The sequence below is a fragment of the Pseudonaja textilis genome, chromosome 2 (assembly GCF_049901715.1).
Source record: "Pseudonaja textilis isolate UNSWEBS1 chromosome 2, rPseTex1.2, whole genome shotgun sequence".
Classification (NCBI taxonomy): Eukaryota; Metazoa; Chordata; class Lepidosauria; order Squamata; family Elapidae; genus Pseudonaja; species Pseudonaja textilis.
The window spans coordinates 132,938,762-132,962,836 of NC_141991.1; the positions used below are offsets into that span (position 1 = coordinate 132,938,762).

At 42.8% G+C, this 24,075-nt stretch overlaps 1 protein-coding gene across 1 annotated transcript in view; it reads right to left on the reverse strand.

The window, feature by feature from the left end:
* Positions 1-1,712: 1,712 nt before the first annotated feature.
* MAP3K12 (mitogen-activated protein kinase kinase kinase 12) overlaps positions 1,713-24,075 on the reverse strand; it is a 53,093-nt gene continuing 30,730 nt past the window's right edge. The window contains exons 6-14 of the mRNA XM_087925339.1: positions 23,596-23,754; positions 18,483-18,591; positions 17,682-17,791; positions 16,303-16,419; positions 15,369-15,506; positions 13,376-13,931; positions 7,733-7,803; positions 3,840-4,113; positions 1,713-2,868 (exon numbers count right to left, since the gene is read on the reverse strand). Coding sequence (XP_087781465.1) covers positions 2,770-2,868; positions 3,840-4,113; positions 7,733-7,803; positions 13,376-13,931; positions 15,369-15,506; positions 16,303-16,419; positions 17,682-17,791; positions 18,483-18,591; positions 23,596-23,754 — 1,633 coding nt within the window. The 3' untranslated portion in view covers positions 1,713-2,769. The remainder of the gene's footprint in view (positions 2,869-3,839; positions 4,114-7,732; positions 7,804-13,375; positions 13,932-15,368; positions 15,507-16,302; positions 16,420-17,681; positions 17,792-18,482; positions 18,592-23,595; positions 23,755-24,075) is intronic.

Genomic DNA, 24,075 nt, shown 5'->3' on the forward strand with positions numbered 1-24,075 from the left:
GATAAATGTTCAAGCACACTGCTTGTGCTGTGCATTTCACCACAATTCGGGGTTAAACAGTTACAATTTTCCCTGAATAGCAGTAGAATTTCTTTCAGGTCTCCATATTTAGGCTGCATTTCTCTGCTACCATGTAATAGTCATCCAGATTTTTTCAGTGGCAGATATGGTAGCCCTGAGAATAAATTCTGCATCAAAAGTTTACATCCTTTTCTTTTTTAGTGTCCAACAGTAATGCAACGGTTGCATAAAATTTAGCGACAATTACGTCACCCTTTAACTTCTCCCATGCCTTTAAGGTTATGAAAAAAGGAGTGTGTTGGTATGATCCTTCTTAGCGAAGATATGGATTATTTCAATATTAAGTGGGGGACCAACCAAGAGGAGAAAAAAATATTGCAGAGGCCAAAAGATGATCTCCAAAAATAGTGTGAAATCTGATTAGTATTTGAACAGGAGTCCACCAGGGAATTCACCAGGAGTCCACCAAAGTATAGGCTATTCTGGAAATATTTATAGACCCCGGAAGACAATGGCAAATGATTTCTCTTGTTGCCAAAAAAGAACAACCACCCAACCCCACATAGATGTAACTAAGAAGTTACCGTGAGTCAAACTTGACATGAAGGAGACTTTTTCTAAAGCAGTTGGTAGTGCATAAATAGGGTTTGTGAGCCTGTGTTGATAACCAGGAGAGATTACCTAACACATTTTCCAATATTGCAGACGTTATTCAGTAACATTATCTGACCTGGCAGAAACTGCTTTACAATATACAGTAGGCCAGTACTCTGCTCAGCCTTGATTGGCAGATTACTCGTATGCAATTTCCCTAGGAAACAATGCAACTTTTGTCTGGGGAGGGCTTGTTACCAGAAATATGGGACACTGATGAACATTCAAAACGCAGGCAATTAAACCTATACCAAACTTGTGTCTGATTGCAGTACATTCTCCCCTAGGGTTACTGAGTGTCCTCTTTCATGAGAAAGGAGCACCTGTGGCTCTATGGATAAATAAGTATTAAACATGCTGCAATAACAGCATCCTGAGCACCCAAGGTCTTGGCCTCTTTGAACTGAAAAGGACCAGCACCAGGGCACCTGAGGGCTGAATGCAATCCAACACTTTCCTGCCATAGAGGCAACAGCAGCATCTCAACATATCATGCAAACAGCCAACTGCCCCTCATAAGATTTCCTTCAACAAAAATTTTTGAGAGCCTCTTTCCAGCAAAAGCTAGTTGGGGAAAGAGTTGCATTGTTTCCAACATTATTATTATTATTATTATTATTATTATTATTATTATTATTATTATTATTATTATTATTATTATTTTATTATGTGGCTGTGCTCCTTTTCTTGCAAGTCTTCCATGGGAGAAAAAAAACAATGTTTCTGAGTAAGTTTATGCCCACCCTTGCACTTCGCCTGACCTAGACTCTCACAACCCTGGGGTTTAGCCAAACATCTCTAAGCAACAAAAGAATTGAAAAGGGGGCAATAACACAAAAGGATTCTCCAAGCCAAGATTTTCACCTGAGAAACCAAGAGGACCCGGTGGTTTGGTTTGGTTTTCTCCACACAAGTGTAAACTCGAGCAACTCTCATTGGTCTTTTTAGGCAGGGCAGCAGCTCGACATAAATGGGTCAGAAATGTCAAATTCCCGCTTACCCGGGGCCCCTTAGGCCCTCCCTTTCCTTCCCCCCCTCCCTGGCTTCCTCCCTCAGATGGGACACACAATAAGTGTAAATGTAAACATTTTTTCATAATAAATAAATAAAATAAATAAATAAATAAACCAAGCACAAAAAAGTGCAGTGCATGTTGGTGCCAGCAGAGAGCAGAAGAGGGCCACTTTTCCCATCCCAACCTAAAGACAGTGGGCTTTCTCAAAAGGTAGGAAAGCCTGTGCAAGTGTGTGTGTGTGTGTGTGTGTGTGTTTTTCTGCAGAAGGATTGGATGCGGAGAAGGTGAGGATGATGTAATGGGAAGAGACATGGGGCCTGGGAAGGAGTTGAGGCCTTCAGTCTTGTTGTTGCTTCCGAGAACAGCTACAAGGGCAGAAATGTGACGGCATTGGCTCGTTTTCAAGCTGTCCACTGGGACAATAGTTCCGTGCTGACTTACGGCCCAAACATGCATCAAGTCCATCTCAGAGATAGTCCAGTTAACCACTCAGGACATTGCGGTGGTGATGTACATCATCCAGTCAAGAGGCTGAGCTGGGAACCTGCAGCCCTGCTGGTGCACCGTTGTCATTTCCATTGGCAGATAAAAGCACCGTTTCTTAGCCCCATGCCGCCTCTGGCTCTCTTATCTTCATCCCTTGGGGATTGATGGCCCATCGGCCTGGCTGGTTTTCTGCTGAATTCCCAAACCATCCGGGACTTTGGAAGAAGCAAAATGGAAGGAATCCGTGCCTTCCTGTGGGTAGAGCTGTGGGGCCAGTGGCCGCCCACGGGGAGGGTCTGTTCGGTTGCGGCCTCCGTTCCAGCTGTCCAGCGTTGAATGCAGTGAGCCCTGATAATAAGGTGAGACCCTCGACCTCCCTCCCCAACTGGTCAGAGAAAACGTGGGAACAGGAACTGAGGAGAGGAATGAGGTGTGCTGGCTCTCTTTCCAGAGATTATGAGATAATATAGATTTATATAGAGCTTTATAATTATTTATATAAATATCTGGGGAGAAGGTGGTGGTGGTGCAGGGTGGCCGAGAAGGGAGGAGGGAACTGTACAACCTGGGAAAGGAAACCCAAGCAGCGGAGATCACAAATTCGGTATGTCTGGAAGTCTCTGCACTTCCCCACTGCCTGAATTGTCCAGTTCGGCACTATCGCAATCCGAGTCTTCGTAGGCGGCAGGATCCTAGAAAGAGATGAAGCAGGTGAGGAAAATTGGAGCCAAGAGAGGGATGGGGAGGAAGGCTAGGAAGGAAAGAAGGAAGGAAAAAAGGAATGGAGGGAGGAAGGAAAGAGGGAGGGAGGAAGGAAAGGAAGGAAGGATGGCAGGCAGGGAAGGGGAAGGAAGGAAGGAAGGAAGGATGGCAGGCAGGCAGGCTGGAGGGAAGGGAAGGGAAGGACGGGAGGGAGGGAGGGAGGGAGGAAGGAAGGAAGGAAGGAAGGAAGGAAAGGAAGGAAGGAAGGAAGGAAAACCTGGCAGAAAACCTTAGGTCACATTTGGTCATGGATTCCAATGGCAAGGTATGTTTTAAAAAACAAATATTCTATATTAAGGAGGCAAGTAAATCTTTTTTTTTGCCACTGGACCATGCATACACACTGCACCAGGCTGCACCTTTGAGCCACGGCCCACTACCAGGCTGCAACCTGTTTCAAACCAGGCCGCATGGCTGATTGGTAAGAAGCTCCACTTGCGCAAGTGGCAAGTCTTTGCCTCATGCACAAAGCTCCACTCGCGTGAGTGGAGGTCGCTTGAGCAGAGAATGCTTGTGCATGTGCTCGAAGGTTCATTCGTGCAAGTGGCGGGCACTTGCGTGCAAAGCTCCATTGGGGTCTGCAAACAAACACAAGGCCATCAATGGAAGAAAAAGGTTGGAAAGTTAACCATAAATGGCTTATGCACGTTCTTTGCAGCTCTGAGGGGTAAGGACCAGATTCTTAAAGCCTCAGAACGCAAGCCAATAAATCCCTGATGCTGTGAGTGCAGGCAGACATGTAGCCTAATCATTAATTGATGCTGAACCAACTTGAACATTTCTCTTCCAAAGCCCCTTCCTCTTCAATGGACACCACTGGTGGTAAGTCTGTGCTTGGGATGTGTGTGAGACTCCCAGTCCTGAGGGAGAAGGGCTAATGTTTAGCCCTCAGTTTACCCACCTCTCCAGCATTCTGCTCAGCACTGAGCTGTCGTTTCACAAGCTGAATGGCGGCTTCCTTTTCGGACAACCCATCAGAGTTCCCCAGAATGTCGTCATCTGAGCGCTCAGCATCCAGGCGTTCATCTGTATTGGTACTGGGCACATCTGGGGTGCCACCACTGTGGGAAGCTGTGGTGCCCTCGCTGCCGGTGCCTTCCTCACCATCCCCATCTGAGAAGTTCTCGGAGCTGAAGGTGGAGAGAGATTGCCGCTTGCTCCTAGCTTGTGGCCACCTAGGAAAGACGGCGAAAGAAGAGAAAAACCCCAGTCAGCCTGAAACAGGAGAAAAGAAGATGGCTGCACCCAGGGAGAAACCTGGGCTCCAGATGGAACCAGCACACTTGGTACCCAAGCTCCAAGAGATGCAATAGCAGGACAAGAAGAAAGTGTCCTAAATTGTTAACAAATCCAACCTGCCCTTTCCCATCAAATTATCCATCCCTAACTCCCTTGTTTTTCTTGTCTTAAAATATGTCACACCTCCTTCTCCACTCAGGAACCTGAGATTATAAAAGTGGTAGTTCTGGAGAGCCATGAAGTTAGACAGAATGTAGTTAGAGCAATAATGGCCCCGTGGAAAGAGAAGCAAATATGTGCTTCATTGATTACAGAAAGGCCTTTGTGTTGATCATTTCAAACTATGGAATGTCCTTTGGAAAATGGGGAACCCAGAATATCTTCACATGAAATTTAGGGAAAGAATTCACAATCAGACTATTGGCTCCAGATCAGCAAAAGAGGAAATGTATTCTCTTGCTTTATTTAACCTATACTGTATGCTGAATAATATATTGAGAGAAGCTGGGTTGGAAGAAGGTAAGACAATGTTTAAAAAGCACTACGCAATCTAAAATCATCTCTATCTATTGGACTGGACGGAATATGTGCCTACTTCTTAAAAAAGCTATCCACTGCCATAGCCGAACCTCTAAGCATAATCTTTGAAAAATCTTTCAGGACCAGCTCCTTGCCAAAACTATGGTCACAAGCCATGGTCATCCCCATCTTCAAAAAGGGAGAGCCCAGCCTAGTTGAAAATTACAGACCAATCTCTTTATGCTGCATCACCTGTAAAGTCATGGAATCAATTATTAACCAATCCATCATCCTTCACTTAGAGACAAACAACCTACTCTCTAATAAAAAATTTGGTTTCAGAAAAAAACTATCATGTAATCTGCAACTCTTACACTGCAAAAACATATGGACTACACAACTCAATCAGGGCAAAGCAATAGACGCAATCTACATAGACTTCTGTAGAGCCTTTGATTCAGTGGTACACGACAAACTACTAAAACTAAAATCTTACGGCATCTCTAGACACCTGCATAACTGGATAGAAGCATTCCTGTCAAACAGACAACAAATGGTCAAAATTGGGAATCAAATTCTGTACTTGTCAACAGTGGTGTCCCCCAAGGCAGTGTTCTAGGACCAACTTTTTTCATACTCTACATAAATGACCTCTGTGATCATATCAAGAGCAACTGCATTCTCTTCGCTGATGATGTAAAGCTATTCAACACCACAGACAATACTGCTACCCTTCAAAAAGGCCTTGAATGGTATCAGAATGGTCAAACAAATGGCAACTTCAAATCTCAACAAATAAATGCTCTGTCCTATATATTGGCAAAAAAAAAAATCAGAAAATAAAATACAGACTGAATAGTCAAGACATTGTTGATGATCCAAACTCTGTCAAAGATCTTGGAGTAAACATCTCAAATGACATAAGTGCTAGAGCCCACTGTAACTACTGAGCCCAAAAGGCATTAAGAGTTGTTAACCTAATCTTACGTAGCTTTTTCTCTGGTAATATCACACTACTAACTAGAGCATACAAAACATTTGCTAGACCAATACTCGAATACAGCTCATCAGTCTGGAACCCACATTACATATCTGATATTAACACAGTTGAGAAAGTCCAGAAATATTTTACAAGAAGAGTTCTCCACTCCTCTACTCGTTGCAGAATACCTTATGCCAGCAGACTCGAAATTCTAGAAAACCTAGAACTATGCTGCCTTCGGTCCAATCTAAGTATAGGATATAAAATCATACATTGCAATGTCCTACCAGTCAATGAATACTTCAGCTTCAACCATAACAACACAAGAGCAAACAATAGATACAAACTCAAGGTTAATCGCACCAAACCTGATTGCAGGAAATACAACTTCAGCAACAGAGTGGTCAATGTCTGGAATACTCTACCTGACTCTGTGGTTTCTTCCCCAAACCCCCAAAACTTTAACCTTAGACTGTCTACTATTGACCTCACCCCTTTCCTAAGAGATCTGTAGGGGGTGTGCATAAGCGCACCAATGTGCCTACCGTCCCTGTCCTATTGTTTCATTTATATATATATTATTTTTCTTATATGTATCCATGTATTTATAACTATGTTTTTACTTATACCTATTATCTTGTAAGCAATTGACAAATAAACAAATTTAAAAAAAAAAATTTTATAATTGGGAGAAGAAAAATCAGTACCCTCTATGCTGATGACATTCCAGTGGAAACTGCAAATGACCTGGGAGCTCTAATAATGAAGTTATACACCAAAAGTATGGGATAATATCAAGAAGACCAAGTTAATGATAATAGGTGCAGCAATCAGATTTAGAACTGACAGTTAAGATACTGAAGTGGTGGATAAGTCCTGTGTTTTGAGACTGTCGAGAGCAAAGGAACCAACAGTCAAGTACTGCACTGCAAACTTAACTATTAGCAATTGGTAGAGTAGCAGTGAAGGCCCTGGAAATGATATTCAGATGCTCCAATTTGTCTAAATTTATAACAATCGCAGCTTGTAGCAATGCTGTTTTTTTCTGTGGCATTCTATGAAAGGAAAAGTCGGACTTTGAAGAAGCAGGAAGGAAAATGCTTTTGGTGTTGGGGAAGACTGTCGAGAACATCATGGGTAGCCAAAACAAAGAAATGGATCATGGTGAGGAGTGGGGAATTAAACTAATTTAGGCACAAATGATCAAGCTCAAATTATAATATTATGCAAAGAGCTAGGTCTCTTGAGAGGTGCATTATTCTGGAAACAGTAGAAGGAAAGATAACAGGAAGACAAGCAGCAAAGTAGATGGATTAAATTAGTTTCCACTGGCAATTGGATAACCTAAAAGCCAGGTGCTGGGAACATCATTCTGGAGAAAGTCTATATATGTGATCACCAAAAGCTGTCACTGACTTGATGCCATATAGCCAATCAAAGGGGGTTAGGGTGGAGGAAGGAGGCAAAAGAAGATGTGGAAGATCCTGTATCATCTTTTCTATACCCTCATTCACTCCTCACCAGGAATAGAGTTTGAGTCAAGGTGTAAGCTTTCCCCATCTTGGTGGTCTTTCCAACATGCTGGACAGACAGCAGTTGGGAAAGATACTCTATATTTTTACTTCATGATTAGAGGCAGGGGTGGGATACGACAGGGTTAACTACCGGTTCGGGATTTACGAGCTTCCCTGCATGCTGTGAGCTGCGCGCCTATAAATCGTCATCAGCATGCTACATGCAGAGAAGCAGCCTTTGAAACAGGCCTCTTTTCCTGCTTTTTTAACTGCAGCTGTGCCTCGTTCGGCAGCTGAAGTTGAAAAATCAGGAAATAAAGATCAGGTAAGAGCCCGGATGGGCGGGTGGGCAAAAACATCAGCAGACATAGAACTGTTTTCTGGGATATTTTTAGGTATTGTCAAACTAAAGGAAAAGATACTATCTTTCCCCTTAAGTCTCTGACCCACTCTCAAAAAATAAAGGAGGGATGGACATTTTCCACTCTACTCCATTCATTGATCCTTGGGATCTGAGCCCTAAATCAGGTAAATGCTCACCTTTGCCGGAGAGGGAGCTCAACTTCACTGTCCACTTCGCCTTCTTCTTCCTCTGAGGAGATACCACGTTTCTAAGTCAAGATGAATGAAATAAAAAGAAATGATGTTAGGATTTGTCAACTTTTCAAAATAGGTCAGAGCAAGGATTACAAGAAGGCCCTTGCAGGATATAATAACACAAGCTTGAAGCTGCCAGAGTTTCCATCTCTGCCATTTTACAACGAATAGAATGAGAGTGGGGTTATTGAGTTTCTTTCCCATGTTTTCCCATTTCCCAAGACTGAGTTCTCTTTTATTTTTCCTCAGGTTCTCTTTTATTTTTCCTCAGAAGGTCCAGTTTACTTTCAAGTTTATTTCTGTATTCCTCTTACAGCATTATATCTTTAATAAAGGTGAATGAAACTAACTAAATAACTAAAACCCGATCACCAACAAAGATTTGACCTCTTTATCAACACATTTATTTTGCCCTAACTTCAAGACAAGCCTTGTTGAGAAATGATTGGTCCAATGAGAGGTTAATTATGGTGCCAAACAGGCCCATCTGTCTCCTATCTTGAACAGGTGATTTGAGTATTCAAGGTCTCTAAACAGTGAGGTGGTGTGGTGTGGTGTGGGACACTGTGGCTCAGTGGCTAAGAAGCTGAGCTTGTCCATCAGAAAGGTCGGCAGTTTGGCAGTTCAAATCCCTAGCACCGCATAACGGAGTGAGCTGTTATTTGTCCCAGCTTCTGCCAACCTAGCAGTTCGAAAGCATGTAAAAATGCAAGTAGAAAAATAGGGACCACTTTGGTGGGAAGGTAACAGTGTTCTGTGCGCCTTTGGCATTTAATCACCACAGAGACATCTTCAGAAAGCACTGGCTCTTCGGCTTTGTAACAGAGATGAGCACCGCCCCTAGAGCCGGAAACAACTAGCACCTATGTGTGAGGGGAACCTTTACCTTTACCTTAAATAGGGAAAGTTCAGGCAACGGTACCTATAACTGGCCTATGAACCTTTTTGTGCATTTATGCTCCTAGTTGAGGAAAGGATGGTAGAAAAGAACTGGATTTAGCCAACCTCACAACTGCCTTAAAATTGATCCAGAAACCCAATGTGGTTTGTCAGAAGTGTTGAAGTTCCAAACCCCCAAGTCTGACATGGTTTTTCTCCTCTAGCACATTAGCTTTTTGTTTCAAGTGGGTCGCTTTGGTTGCACTATAATGCCGTAACCCACAGGGGGGGGCCAGAATTTTTTCAGAATGGCTTGGCTTAAAGAATAGAGAAATGAGTTCCATGACGGGAGGGAAGACTTGACTTTGTAGACTTTGAGTCTGTAGAAAGATCTGCAGCTCTGATGTTCAAAGATGAGAAGGCAGGATGGGGAAAGGTGTGGGAAAGATCCTTTTTCCACAGGAAGTATGGGGGAGTAGTAAGAACTTGGTAACTTTACAAAAGGGAGAGGGTTGCATCACCCTTAGACACTTCAGTTTCTAAACCAACAAAAATTAATAGACACACCAGGAGCATAAATGACAAGATCAATAAGGAGAGTGGAAGAAGAAAATAAATAAAATTGAGAAAAAAAATCGAGAAGGAATAAGAAGAGAGATTCCACCAATTCCTATGCCTGTTTTAGTAGTTGCCAGAGAGGAGAGGAATTACAGTTACGAATTATAGTCTTTGGTAAATATTGAGATACTCATTGAAACCTGAGAGAAACAGAAAAAGATCTTGAAATGAAAAAGAAAGATGCTGTGAAATGAGGACTTGAACTGCAAAGGCCTTGAAATATGAAAATATTTCAGAAAATACAACTTCAGCAACAGAGTGGTCAACACCTGGAATGCTCTACCTGACTCTGTTGTTATAGCCTCAAACCCTCACAGCTTCAAATTCATAACCATTGGATGAATGTATAAGATTAAATCATAATGAAAATTAGAATATCTCATATAAAATGATGGAAAAATAGTTAAATGAATTTTTAATAATTGATATTATATAAGCACAAGCTAGACCGGTAAGGTGAGAATTTATATAACATGTAATGGTAAAAAAAAGGATAGCACAAAAGATTGTAACCAACTGACACACTGAATGTATATAATTGAAAGAGGGTTTTATGTTTTTATGTTTTGTTCGTATGTTTGTTGTAAAAAATAAAAAATTTGTTGTTGTTTTTTAAAAAACCCTCATAGCTTTAAATTCAAACAGTCTACTGTGGACCTCCCCCTATTCCTAAGAGGTCCTTAAAGGGGGCGTGCATAAGTGCACCAGCGTGCCTACTGTCCTGTCCCCATTTATCTGTACTTACTCCTTTTGTTCTTGTTTATGTTCATACCTATACTTGTTATCTTATACACTGCTCAAAAAAATAAAGGGAACACAAAAATAAGACATCCTATATCTAAATGAATGAAATATTCTTATTAAATGCTTTGTTCATTACATAGTTGAATGTGCTGACAACAAAATCACACAAAAATTATCAATGGAAATCAAATTTAGCAACCCATGGAGGTCTGGATTTGGAGTTACACTCAAAATTAAAGTGGAAAAAAATACTACAGGCTGATCCAACTTTGATGTAATGTCCTTAAAACAAGTCAAAATGAGGCTCAGTAGTATGTGTGGCCTCCACGTGCCTGTATGACCTCCCTACAACGCCTGGGCATGCTCCTGATGAGGTGGCGGATGGTCTCCTGAGGGATCTCCTCCCACACCTGGACTAAAGCATCCCCCAACTCCTGGACAGTCTGTGGTGCAATGTGGCGTTGGTGGATGGAGTGAGACATGATGTCCCAGATGTGCTCAATTGGATTCAGGTCTGGGGAACGGGCGGGCTAGTCCATAGCATCAATGCCTTTGTCTTGCAGGAACGGCTGACACACTCCAGACACACTCCTGCACACTCATGAAGTCTAGCATTGTCTTGCATTAGGAGGAACCCAGGGCCAACCGCACTAGCATATGGTCTCACAAGGGGTCTGATGATCTCATCTCGGTACCTAATGGCAGTCAGGCTACTTCTGGCGAGCACATGGAGGGCTGTGCGACCCCCTAAAGAAATGCCACCCCACACCATTACTGACCCACTGCCAAACCGGTCATGCTGGAGGATGTTGCAGGAAGCAGAACATTCTCCACGGCGTCTCCAGACCCTGTCACGTCTGTCACGTGTGCTCAGTGTGAACCTGCTTTCATCTGTGAAGAGCACAGGGCGCCAATGGCGAATTTGGCAATCTTGGTGCTCTCTGGCAAATGCCAAACGTCCTGCACGGTGTTGGGCTGTAAGTACAACCCCCACCTGTGGATGTCAGGCCCTCATACCACCCTCATGGAGTCTGTTTCTGATCATTTGAGCAGTCACATGCACATTTGTGGCCTGCTGGAGGTCATTTTGCAGGGCTCTGGCAGTGCTCCTCCTGTCCCTCCTTGCACAAAGGTGGAGGTAGAAGTCCTGATGCTGGGTTGTTGTCCTCCTATGGCCTCCTCCACGTCTCCTGATGTACCGGCCTGTCTTCTGGTAGCGCCTCCATGCCCTGGACACTACGCTGACAGACACAGCAAACCTTCTTGCCACAGCTTGCATTGATGTGCCATCCTGGATGAGCTGCACTACCTGAGCCACTTGTGTGGGTTGTAGACTCCCTCTCATGCTACCACTAGAGTGAAAGCACCGCCAGCATTCAAAGTGACGAAACCATCAGCCAGAAAGCATAGGAACTGAGAAATGGTCTGTGGTCACCACCTGCAGAATCACTCCTTTATTGGGGATGTCTTCCTAACTGCCTGTGCTTTCCACCTGTTGTCTATTCCATTTGCACAACAGCACATGAAATTGATTGTCAATCAGTGTTGCTACCTACGTGGACAGTTTGATTTCACAGAAGTGTGATTGACTTGGAGTTACATTGTGTTGTTTAAGTGTTCCCTTTATTTTTTTGAGCAGTGTACATGTTTGACAAACAAATAAAATAAATAAAAATAAAAATGTAAAATAACACAACCACCTGGTAACCTGTTTCCAGGATCATTTCATAGTGTACAATTTTGCTTCTGGTCTGTCTGGATGAAATTAAAAACTTTATTCTTCACTAATCTCAGTTCTTCTCAAGATCTAAGACCAGCCATAAAGAGACTACCGAAAATATAACTGTATTCTACAAAACCTACAGTCTGCTTGGTAGCAGTTTCTGAGGTCTGGGGCATCTTCCAAGGGCAGCTGCTCTGTCTACTTCTTTGGGGCCCTTTGGAAGCAGGAGAATGTTGTTTTGGGATTTTTTAGAAAGTTTTTCCTGCTCTGCAGTTAAGGTTATTTAGATTTTTTTTTAATATGACATGGCTAGGGGGTTACACCGTTGGCCAACTAGGATGGAAATTGGTAGTGAACATTAAGAACAGCCCAGAGTTGCTGGGAGTTGGGTGGCATATAAATGTAATAAATCATAATCAAGAAATACAATAAGCTGAACCAGCAAAGAAATAAACAAGATCCTGTCCTGTTCTAACTTTGTATATTGGATATGAAAGGGACAAGGTAGCCCATAACAGCAGGAGAAGGGCATTAACCTCAACAGTTACCTGTTGCACACAGTTTCTTTATTGTTTGTGGTACAGGTAGTCCTCGACTTACAACCATTCACCTAGTGATGGCTCAAAGTTACAACGGCACTGAAAAAAAAGTGACTTAGGACCATTTTTCAGAGTTACAACCATTGCAGCATCCCCATGGTGCCAGGTTCAAAATTGGCAGCTGACTCATATTTACGACAGTGGCAGTGTCCCACAAGATCATGTGATCCCCTTTTGCGACCTTCTGACGAGCAAAGTCAACGAGGAAGCCAGATTCACTTAACAACCCTGTGACTCACTTAACAACTGCAGTGATTCACTTCAGAACCACGGCAAGAAAAGTTTGCTAAACGGGATAAAATTTGCTTAATGACTGTTTTGCTTCCAAACAGAAACGTTGGGCTCAATTGTGGTCGTAAGTCGAAGACTATCTATATTATCAGTGGAAGAAAAGGAGAAGGCAATCAGAGCCAGCATTTCCACAGGCTTTTCAGATTACAGTGGCTGTTGCCCATATATCTTTCCCTCAAAACGAGGCTATAGAGCACTGCACACCAGAACAACTAGACACAAGGACAGTTTTTTCTTGAATGCCATCACTCTGCTAAACAAATAATTCCCTCAACACTGTCCAACTATTTATTAAGTCTGCACTACTATTACTATTAATCTTTTCATCACTCCTTGTCACCCGTCCCCTCCCACTTGTCATTGTATGACTGTAACTTTGTCTCTTGTATCCTTACAATTTATATTGACTGTTTCCTGGTATGATTTGATTGTTTATTGTACCCTATGACTATCATTAAATGTTGTACCTTATGATTCTTGAAGAATGTATCTTTTATTTTATATATAATGAGAGTATTTGCACCACGACAAATTCCTTGTGTGTCCAATCACACTTGGCCAATAAAGAATTCTATTCTATTCTATTTCTATTCTATTTCTAATTCTATTCTAATTCTATTCTAATTCCATTCCATTCCATTCCACTCCACTCCACTCCACTCCATTCTATTCTACTTTCTTCCATTGAGAAAAGAAGGGAGGAAGAAAAAGTGGAAAGAAACACCGTGCTACCTGGCTGCGGGTGACAGCCGCCCGGTATAACATAGCTGCCGGTGTGAGGTGCTGAGACTGCTGTGAGGCCCCTGAGCGGCTGCCCTTGCCCTGTTCCCGTTCCGCCTCTTCTCCGGGCTGCAGTCTTGCCTTCCCTGGCAGCCCCACCGCCCCCTGTCGAGAAGAGGGCGAGTCGGGGCTACTGGAGCAAGGCACCGAGGCGGTGTCTTCGCTGGGCGTCTCGCTGCGGGGCTGCTCCGCTGGTGGCGACTCGGGCCCCGCCGCCCCCTTGCGGCCCTCGGCTCCCAACGTCGTGGAAATGAGGTCGGGGCTGGAAGACGACATCTTGCGCAGCAGCAAGTCATGCTGGAGCCCTCGGAGGGCTGTGCAGGGCTCCAGGCGCTTGGCTCCACTGGGGTCGGCCAGCTCCCCACAGCTGCCCCGCGTGCTGACCTTGCGGTAGCGTGACTTAGCACGGCGGTTACGCCCAGGCGATGGGGGACCTTTCTGGCACACGGGGATGGCAAGTTGAGGCAGGCTGGGGTCCAGGATGACCTCCGTCTTTAGAATGTCTGGCCTGCAGAAGCAAAACATAGTTAACTGAGTAACCTCGATGCCAAGAAGGGAGAGGGCACCGTAATTTCAATCAAACCCTGAGTTTAAGAAATGGGCTCCTATGTTGCTGCTCCTAAGGCTGCTTTCCCCCCACACACACACTTTTTTTTTTACAGTTTTGCTGTTGCTGCTTTATGGTCTTACATTAGATTATTATTTTTCTTGAAAGAAAGTAATGAACAGACTTCTAGAATAGCTGAAATATAGAAACGTATTCAGGTAGCCCTCACTTAATAACTGGCTGCTTAACCACCTTTTGAAGTTATGACAGACTCTGAAAAGTTATTTATGACCTGTCCTTCAAGTTACAACTGCTGCACACATCCCAGGTGTTCATATAGATTGCATTTGGGGCAACTGGTTATGGTTTATGGTTGTGACTTTCTGCAGTCCCTATGATTGCAATTTGCAACTTTTTTTTGCTGATTTCCAGCCCCCCTCCCCCAAAAAAAGCCCAGTCAGGAGAATGGATTCACTTAATGACTGTATGGTTTGTAATTTGCTTAATGATCAATGTACAATCATCATAAAAACTGTTATAATAACTGAGTCAAGTCACATGGCGATCTGCTTCATGATTGCAGTAACTTTCAACCAAAATCCCAGTTTCAATTGCGGTCATTAAGTAAGGACTGGCTGTACTCGTAGTGAATTAGTCTTCGCGTGATTACACCTATTAACAAGATTAATTTATAGTGCTGCCCATCTCACTGAAGTGATTGTGGGCGGTTCACATGAATAAAACAACAACAACAATTAGAAATAAAATAAAAGCCACTGAAGTAATTTGCAGGAGATTCAGAGGTAGTATTCAGTGGGTTCTGATCAGTTCTGGAGAACCAGTAGTAGACATTTTGAATAGTTCGGAGAACCAGCAAACACCACCTCTGACTGGCCCCACCCCCATCTATTCTCTGCCGCCCGAGTCCCAGCTGATTGGCTGGATCTTTCCTTTGTTGCCCTGCACAGGAGAACGGAGCTGGAAAGCAGGTTAGTGAGGTGGGGAGGGAATGGGATTTGGCAGTAACTTCCCCCTGCCATGCCCACCAAGCCATGCCCACAGAACCGGTAGTAATTTTTTTTTTTGAATCCCACCACTGAGGAGATTGCAATAAATTACTAATCATGCCTAGCAGGCTCGGTACCACCACAAGATGCTGAACATTTGGAGCAAACTAAACACAACAAAGAGGATGGATAGGAAAAAGCATCTAACAGGACACGTACGCCCTCATATCATTATCGCTCTACTTGGGAGCTGACATTGGACTAAACTGAAACGTAGGTTCTGTGCCCCATATTTACGTTTTCTTCTCACATGATGGTTCTCCTTATTCTACCACACAGGATGGTCATTGTTAAACCCTTCCTGCGAAGGCCTTTCTCTGCAGTGATTCACCTTTTGCTGTGAGGCGAGAGCTTTTGTGGCACATTCCTCTTTTTGATCAGCTTCTCCACTGTGTTGCCATGCAGGAGACTGCGGGATGAATGATGCTTAAAAAGTCCGGGGTATTTCTTCTCTAACGCCTGCTCTCGCCTAGAAAAAGGATGCAAAGACTGAACATTCAGAAGGATGCAAAGGGGGAAAAAAAAATCCAAAGTTAATACCAGTTGCGCAGATGCTGGGGCTGTAAGGATCTTTGGGCACAGAAAAAGAGGATGGGTCTTCAAACCTGGCAAGTTTAAGACTTGTGGACTTCAACTCCCAGAATTCCTGAGCTAACATGACTGGAGGAGGAATTCTGGGAGTTAAAGCTGTCACGTTTGAAGACCCGTGTAACACAATAAGGATAATCAGATAAAATACCAGAAAGCAACTTTAACTGGATGACTGGTTGCGTCGTTGCTTGATTCAACACCATTCGAAGAAACCCATACATTTCTGTTTGCAGAGGATGAAGGATAACCTGACTTCAAGATGTGTTTGGATTTTAATTCCCCTTGTTCTGAGTGAGAACAATTATGGCTGGCTCTTGAATTCCACCTGATATGGAGGATGCCAGGTTAAGAAAGGCTGGGTAGAACTTTCTGTTTTTAATCCAGGGCAAATAGTTCCTACCTTCCCAATGCAAATAGTTGCAGGAGGTTTGGTTGGTGCCTTCCCTTTTTCTGTGTTTCTTGCCTTATGGATAAAATGGTGCCCCAAGTAGATGGTGTGGTATTAATATTTGAGATCCAGCAAACAGGTCATAGAGGCGAGGGGAGGACTGAGAGAGAGAGAAAGCTGGTAGGCCGAGGCTCTCTTTACTGAACCTTTCCACTCTTGCTTAGTTAAGAATTACGTCCCTTTAGCTCCAAAGCTTAGCAGCCTTCCAGGACTTCTGTCACCTTACCGAAGCAGCTCTTTCTCCTTCAGCTCCAACTGCAACATGAGGGAATTGAGCTCCATATAAAGGTTGTTGGCCCGTTCTAGTTTACGTTCATAGTGCTCCCGGATGTCCAAGGCATGCCTGCAGCAGGAGAGAGGAGCAAGAAAACTTTTCAAAACATATAAATAGGTGTGATTTTGTTATTTATTTATATGAGCTCGCAGTGCTTATCTGGGGATTGTCTTATCCCCCAGCTTTGATCCACCTCAGTCACTACATTAGATTAAACAGTATCCACAGGTTCTTGCTGCTATGGCCAGGAGAATGAAAACAGCAGGCTGCACGTTCTGCCCCTTTTAGAAGTGTGGGGAGCTTGCATCCCAGGGTTTTGACACTTCTTTCAAAGACTGCTGTTTATTTGATAATCCCTTGCAAGGACATCAATCCCGGTATAAGAAACCAGGGACAGTTTTTGAGACGCTTAGTAGCAAGGACTCAGGTGAGCTCAGAAAATTACAGGTCTTTGGTATTTGACGGGACATCACTGCAGGTTTAAGAGGAAGATGCATTTAGAAGGAGTAGCTACATTTATGAAGTCAGATCTATTTTATGTTCCGCTTTTCCAACTCTCAAGTTTATTCTGTTCTATTTCTTCACTGTTCTGTCCTTAATACAACAATGCAATAATATGTACAAACTTTTTTTTTTTAAAAAAAATGCTTCCTTTTTGCAAGCAAGTTTGACAAATGCACTTTTGTACATTTTTCACTATATGTACTTTTGTGTGCATTTTCTTCATTATATACCTTTTTTTCTTAGCATTTATTCTTCTCAAGGCTCTATACTACATTCCATAAAATGTAAGTGTCAAACAGTTGCATTCCAGTTGGCATACAGGTTTGGGAAATGAAAAATAAAGTTTCAGCTGAAATGCAAATTCAATTCATTTACTCTCCCGTTTATGCTCAGTTCAATTTACGGATAACGATCATTAGTTTCAATAAAAGGAATGGTAGTGAAATACAAGACAGGGGAGGAATTGTCAAGGTTTTTGCTTCAGTTCTGTGGAATACAAAATTGCTTCACTGATTGGGGAACTCCCCCCGCCTCCCAAATGTTGGTATTTTCAGCATGCCAGCAGATGCAAGGAATATACGTCATCATGTATAAACTTATGACAGGTGGCAGCAGCAAGCCATTCCTGGCTCTGCATGGAAGTGTCCTAGAGTGGGAGGTTGAAAAACACATCTTACAGAGTGACAAACCTCATTTTTAGTATCACAAGGAAAAGATCAGGGAGATGTCCGCATAGCCTCCAGCCTCCAGCTCAGATGAGACCTTTTATTTATAAATACATCTATTCGATCTTCTATGTTTCAATGGTTTCACCACCCCTGCCTGACCTGAGCTCTTCTCGCCGCCGGTGGATCAACTCCTCTTCCAAACGGTGCAGACATGTCCCCTCCGATTTGATCTTTTCAAAATGGAGCTTCACTTCTTCTCGCCATTCAGCCTGGGGAAGAAAATGAGAGCTCCGTAAACTCATTTCCTGAATTCTCCTGGCTCCAGGCCCACAGAACAGAAAACTGTTTACAATGGGGCTACTCTTGTAGGTTATAATACCCACCCCCCGCCCCCACTGCATGGTATCTGTTCCATAATGAGAATGATGAAAAGTGGAGCTATTCGGTCCTTAGCAGAAAGATGCATTTGTTTATGTGGCATTTTCCTTAGTAACATTGTGAAAAATTGTTTTACGATTTCAGAGATTAGATTAATTTAGTTTGTTTTTACGTTATTGTTTATAACTCAGAGGTGGTATTCAACAGGTTCTGACCAGTTCTAGAGAACCGGTAGCAGAAATTTTGAGTAGTTTGGAGAACCAGCAAATACCACCTCTGACTCGCCCCGCCCCCATCTATTCTCTGCCTCCCGAGTGCCAGCTGATCGGTTGGGTCTTCTTTTGTTGCCCTGCATAGGAGAACGGAGCTGGAAAGCAGGTTAGTGGGGTGGGGAGGGAATGGGGATTTTGCAGTAACCTTCCCCTGACATGCCCACCATTCCACGCCCACAGAACCGGTAGTAAAAAATTTTGAATCCCACCACTGTTATAACTGCATTGTAAACTACTTTACAGTATAACATGAAAAAGGATCTATCCATTTTTAACACAATATAGTACTAATTTTGCCAAGGAAGCCCACCTGGGATTTGAAGTAGGTCTCTTGTGGTGTGGACAGCACATCAGCAGAGGCGATGTCAAGGTGCAGTAGGATCTGACGGAAGGATGGGCGATTCCGAGGTTTGCTATTCCTGTTGAAGGAAGACAGAATACACTGAGGGGAAGGCCCACACCGTTTGGATTCTTAGCTTGTTTGGTGGTGTGGTTAAGCGGTTGGGCCAAGAGCAAGAAGACCCATATTCGGGTTCCCCTTTAGCCAGGGGTCCCCACATTTGGCAACTTTAAGACTTGTGGACTTCAATTCCCAGAATTCCTCCTCCGGTCATGTTGGCTCAGGAATTCTGGGAGTTGAAGTCCACAAGTCTTAAAGTTGCCAAGTTTGGAGACCTGTGCCTTTAGCAATGAAAACTCATTTGATGCATTGAGTAACAAAAATGACACTGAAGAGATACAGGGGAACTGTTTCCTAGGCCAAAGGGGATAAAGTGTTTTTTAAATCTAGAAGAACATCTGGAAATGGTTCAGGCAAACACCTCCCTGGTGCCTTGGAATAGAAGGGGAGAAAGACACAACACAATCAGACTTGCAAGATTCTGTTATTATAGTTAGTCTCAATTAAGGTAATTTTAGGCTTGCTATGGAGTTGATTCCCAGGTCTTTTTCTTCCAAGTGAGTCAGGCACTTGATAGCTTTGTCAGAGGAGGCTATTTAAAATGCAATTCATCAATTGTTATGCATTACATCACTTATTCTTGAGGGCCAGTCTTCCTTCAAAGGAACACTGATAGCGGATGTGCATGGTATGTTGCAAAGAAATGCTTGTGGATTTCTCTGACAAAGTCTAGGTTCCTAGTTTCAACACAAAGCTTTTTTTTTTCTTTTTTTCTTAATAAGGCAGATGTTTAACAAAGAGGATCCTCCGCTTCTAAAAGTGCTTTGGGCAAACACTCAAAAGAAAGGGTTTTTACTATTATGGTTGGCACCAACTCTAGTCACTTTCCACAAGCAGCTGAAAATGGAGTACTTCCAGAGGATACTTATAATGAGGCCAGACACTGTCTGGAATGCAAGTTTTTACATTTTTGACTACACGGCTTTTGTATATTGTCTACAGGTAGTCCTTGACGTACCACCACAACTGAGCCCCAAATTTCTTTTGCTAAGTGAGAGTGTTTTTGCCTGATTCTACAACATTTCTCGTCATGGTTGTTAAAGGGATCACTGTACTTGTTAAATTACTAACAGTTGTGAAGTGAATCGTGTAACCCTGGGAAATAGCAATTGTCCTAAACCTGAGTCAGTTGCCAAGTATCTGACTTTTGATCATTGTGACTATGGAATGCTGCAACAGTCATAAGTGTGAAAAATGGTCAGAAGTCACTTTTCTCAGTGCCATTGTAACTTTGGTCACTAAATGAACTGTTGTAAGCTGGAGACTACCTGTAGTTTATTTATTGTTTTGTTAAATGTTGTGAGCCATCAAGAGTCTGGTTATGATTGTGGTAGGATATACCGTGTTTCTCATATAATAAGGCCGTGTCTTATTTTTTTTTGAGCCCCTAAAAAATGGCTAGGCCGTCTTTTCGGAGGTGACTTAATTCCCCCCACCCTTGCATTTTTAGGTGGGCGGGCAGCGATGGCTTGGATGTTGACCTCGGCGTTGGTGGGGCACTTCATATTGGGGTCAATGCAGGCAGCACCATATCCGGGTGCACAACAAAAGTACTTCCTAACGGCAAGCCCCCCCCACCATTCCCCCCCATTTCTCATGTTTTAATATAGGCCTTAATTTAGGGGGGAGGGGCTTAATTTCATTTCATGCCTATAAAACATGCTGGGACTTCCTATTGGGGGAGGCCATATTGTTGGAGAAACAGGGTACATATAATAGATAGATAGATAGATAGATAGATAGATAGATAGATAGATAGATAGATAGATAAAACAAGCAAGCAATCATGAGTGGACATACATGCACACAAAGAATTTCCAAGAATGTGACAGCTCTCCTGTCTATAGCTATGCTCCATTTTGGGTATGACAATGCACATACTGGTGGCATGTGGTATGAAAGCTTGCTGTATTGTGCATCAGTATATTTTATTTCTTGGAGTATTGTTTATTGGCCCATTGTTTATTGGCCCATTGGAGTATTGTTTATTGGCCTGCGCCAAAAAAAAATCAACGAAATGGCCCACGCGGAAAGCACGGCGCACTTAGCGGACCTCGCCCGAGGCGAGACAAACGCTGAAGAAAAAGAAGAAGAAGAAGAGGAGTATTGTTTATTCTGTTTGTCAAGCTTTTCATTATAAAAATAAATGTTCTTTCTGTTCTCAATCAAACTTTGTGTCACGAGTTTTTCTTTGTATGGTCATTAACTGCTCTATGTATGGATAGTCCTTACTTACCAACCTCAATAGAGACTGACAACTCCATCACTAAGTGGCACAGTCATTAAGCCAGACATCATAGGACAGTGCTGCTTTATGACATCAGTTGTCACTTCCTGTTGCGGTCATTAAATGAATAAAATCACCCACAATCATTAAGCGCAACATCACATGACTGTGATTTGTGACTTCATGCTGGCTTCCCCATTGACTTTGCTTGTTGGAAGGTGATTGTGAAAGATCAAAAATGGTGACCGAGTAACTAGAAAAACTGCAATGGTTGCAACTCTGAGGAATGGTTGTCAAGTCTCCATGTTCAGCACCTTCATGGCGTCAAGTAAATAGTAAGTGAGGACTAGCTGTAATGTAGTAAATAGAAATAGAAGTTCATTGGGTTCCATAATAAGCTTCTATTAAGAAGTATTTTTTTCTGCTGTGTAATCTATTTGAAATAAATCAAAGTGAGGTCTGGAAAGAGGGGTGTTGCTCAAACTTGACACTTTGAGACTTTCTTAACACAACCTACTCCAGAGCAGAGGTGGTATTCAGCAGGTTCTGATCAGGTCTGGAGAACTGGTAGCGGAAATTTTGAGCAGTTCAGAGAACTGGCAAATAACATCTCTGACTGGAGATTTTACAGTCTCCTTCCCCTGCCATGCCCACCAAGCCACGGCCACAGAACCGGTAGTAAAAAAAATTGAATCCCACCACTGCTCCAGAGGGTTGTTATGGTATGATAAATTGGAGGAGATTACTGAAGAAAAGATGGCTCTAAATTAAGTACTGTATATACATATCTACATTATACCAGGGGTGGGGTTCTACAGGCTCTCACCTATTTGCTAGAACCGGTTGTTAACTTTCTAAGCAGTTTGGAGAACCGGTTGTTGGAAAAAATCTCCTTTTGTTTTTTTCCGCCCTTCTTGCATTCTTGGTAGTATGCCTAGACTTACTGTCTCCAAAGGAGCTTTTTTTTTTTCTTTGCTGGTACTTTCTTAAAGGGGAAGGATTGTTTTAAGCTTTTTACACTGCTGTTGGGAGGAAATACTCCCCTGTTGGAGTTAGCACTTTGAAGAAATAATTGAATAATGAAGCAGAGCTGTCAGAAAGAAGCTTTTTAATGACAAGGAACCAAGATGAGTGACATTCAGCAAGGCTTCTTGGCTAGCTAGAAAGACTGACATTCGAACGTGAGTTTACATACCCTTTCTGAGTTTTGGTCTAAAACTGGTGACCATTCAAAGTTACAATGGCACTGAAAAAAGTGACTTATGACCATTTTTCACATTTACGAATGTTGCAACATCCCCACTGTCATGAGAGGCCAGGCGAGGAGAAGTGCCCCTTGAGTGACGTTGAATTGGCCACGCCCACCCGGTCACATGACCACCAAGCCACGTCCACCAACTAAGCCACGCCCACAGAACCGGTTGTTAAAAAAATTGAATCCCACCCCTGCATTACACCATCTGCCAAAATGCTGTCCACCTCTGTGCATTATTTTAAACTCATTCAATTATCTGCTAGTAAACATCTTTTTAAAAAATAATATTTCTTGAGGTCCCCAAGGAATTTGTGAAGAGCTATAAGCTGGATGACCACAGTTTAGCCCAGATGTAAAAGAAAGGAAACCTCGATCCTAATAGATCAAAACTGAACAACATATGGAAGGAGAGGGATTCCTGGAAATATATAATTCATAATAAAAAGACATATGACATTTTGGGTTTCGTACAACATAATTGGGTTGCTATATCTCTGTCCCCCATGAACAGAAGCCAGAGAAATATATCTGAAAAATCCATTGTATTTTTTTCCAATTATATATAGAGGAAGATAAGATGTGGCAAAAGTGAGGCAATCTGTTAGATTTAATTGGGCCTTCAAATTCTATTAAAACATGAATACTAATCTTCCCAATCTAACAGTCTCTGTAAATTTTAGACTACAATCCCTATCAGTTACAGGCAGGTCTCTGGAAGGCTATCAGATCTGGAGCATATTCCTAGGGAGCCCCCAAATGTGGAAAGCAGCATTAATATGTAAAGGCTGATAGAAATGTCCCTGTATGGTAAATGCTCCAAGTAGTTGCAATGGTGATTAAGACAGACTTCAATCAATGTTTATTGTCTCTAGGCCTATAAGGAGGCCATTCCATACATACACGGAAAGTATCGTCTGGATCTCTGCAGGACCAAGGCAAATAAATAAGATTGGAGGATATTGTATCTCAATTCTCTGGAGCTTGTATAATCTTAATATATAAGAAGTGCTTTCCTCCTTTAAAAGTTTATTTTCTGAGTTTTGAATTTTTAAGTTGGGTTTTTAACTGTTATTCCCCCCCCCCCAATGAAACAAGATTGCTTTTTTCCCTTTCCCCGCTGTTTTTTCTCTCCTCCATAGCATAATGTAGTTTTTTTAAAACTTTCCTTTCTCTTTTTCTCCTTCCTTCCCTTCCCTTCCCTTCTCTTCCCTTCCTCTCCCCTCCCTTCCCTTCTCCTTTCCTTTCCTCCTTTCCCTTTCCCTTTCCCTTTTCCTTTCCTTTCCTTTCCTTTCCTTTCCTTTCCTTTCCTTTCCTTTCCTTTCCTTTCCTTTCCTTTCCAAAAAGACAGGGTGGGTTCAAATTTTTCTTTTCTTTCAAGCTGTAGCTGAGCAGGGGCTGGCCCTGGACTAATTCTGGAGACTAATTCTTCCTCCCACAATTTATCCCAAGTTGCTGAGAAGTGATGTAACTTGGGAACTCACCAGCACTGTCTTAGCAGGATTTTGAAGCCATCTGGGCAACTGGTAGGCACAGGTAGGTGGAGGCTATTACTGCCCACTCCCCAGATGATGGCTGAGGAGTCCACATCCTTGTAGGGAATCTCTCCGGTCAGCAACTCCCAGAGAACGACCCCAAAGGACCTGTGTGGGAATGAAAAGTCAATGGAGTAGAGGAAGCCTCTAGCACAGCGTTTCTCCACCTTGACAACTTTAAGATTTGTGGACTTCAACTCCCAGAATTCCCCAATCAGCCATGCTAGTTGAGGAATTCTGGGAATTGAAGTCCACAGGTTGGTAAGAATGAGAAACACTGCTCTAGCATGAACTACCATTCTCAATAGGCTTCCCCCTTTACATTCTTTTCCAGCCATGTCTTCTTCCCAAACAGAATCTCTACCTGGGAGTAGGTTCAGGTGAGACTAGGAGTAATAGACAAATACATCTAGAGGGCATAAAGAGGCA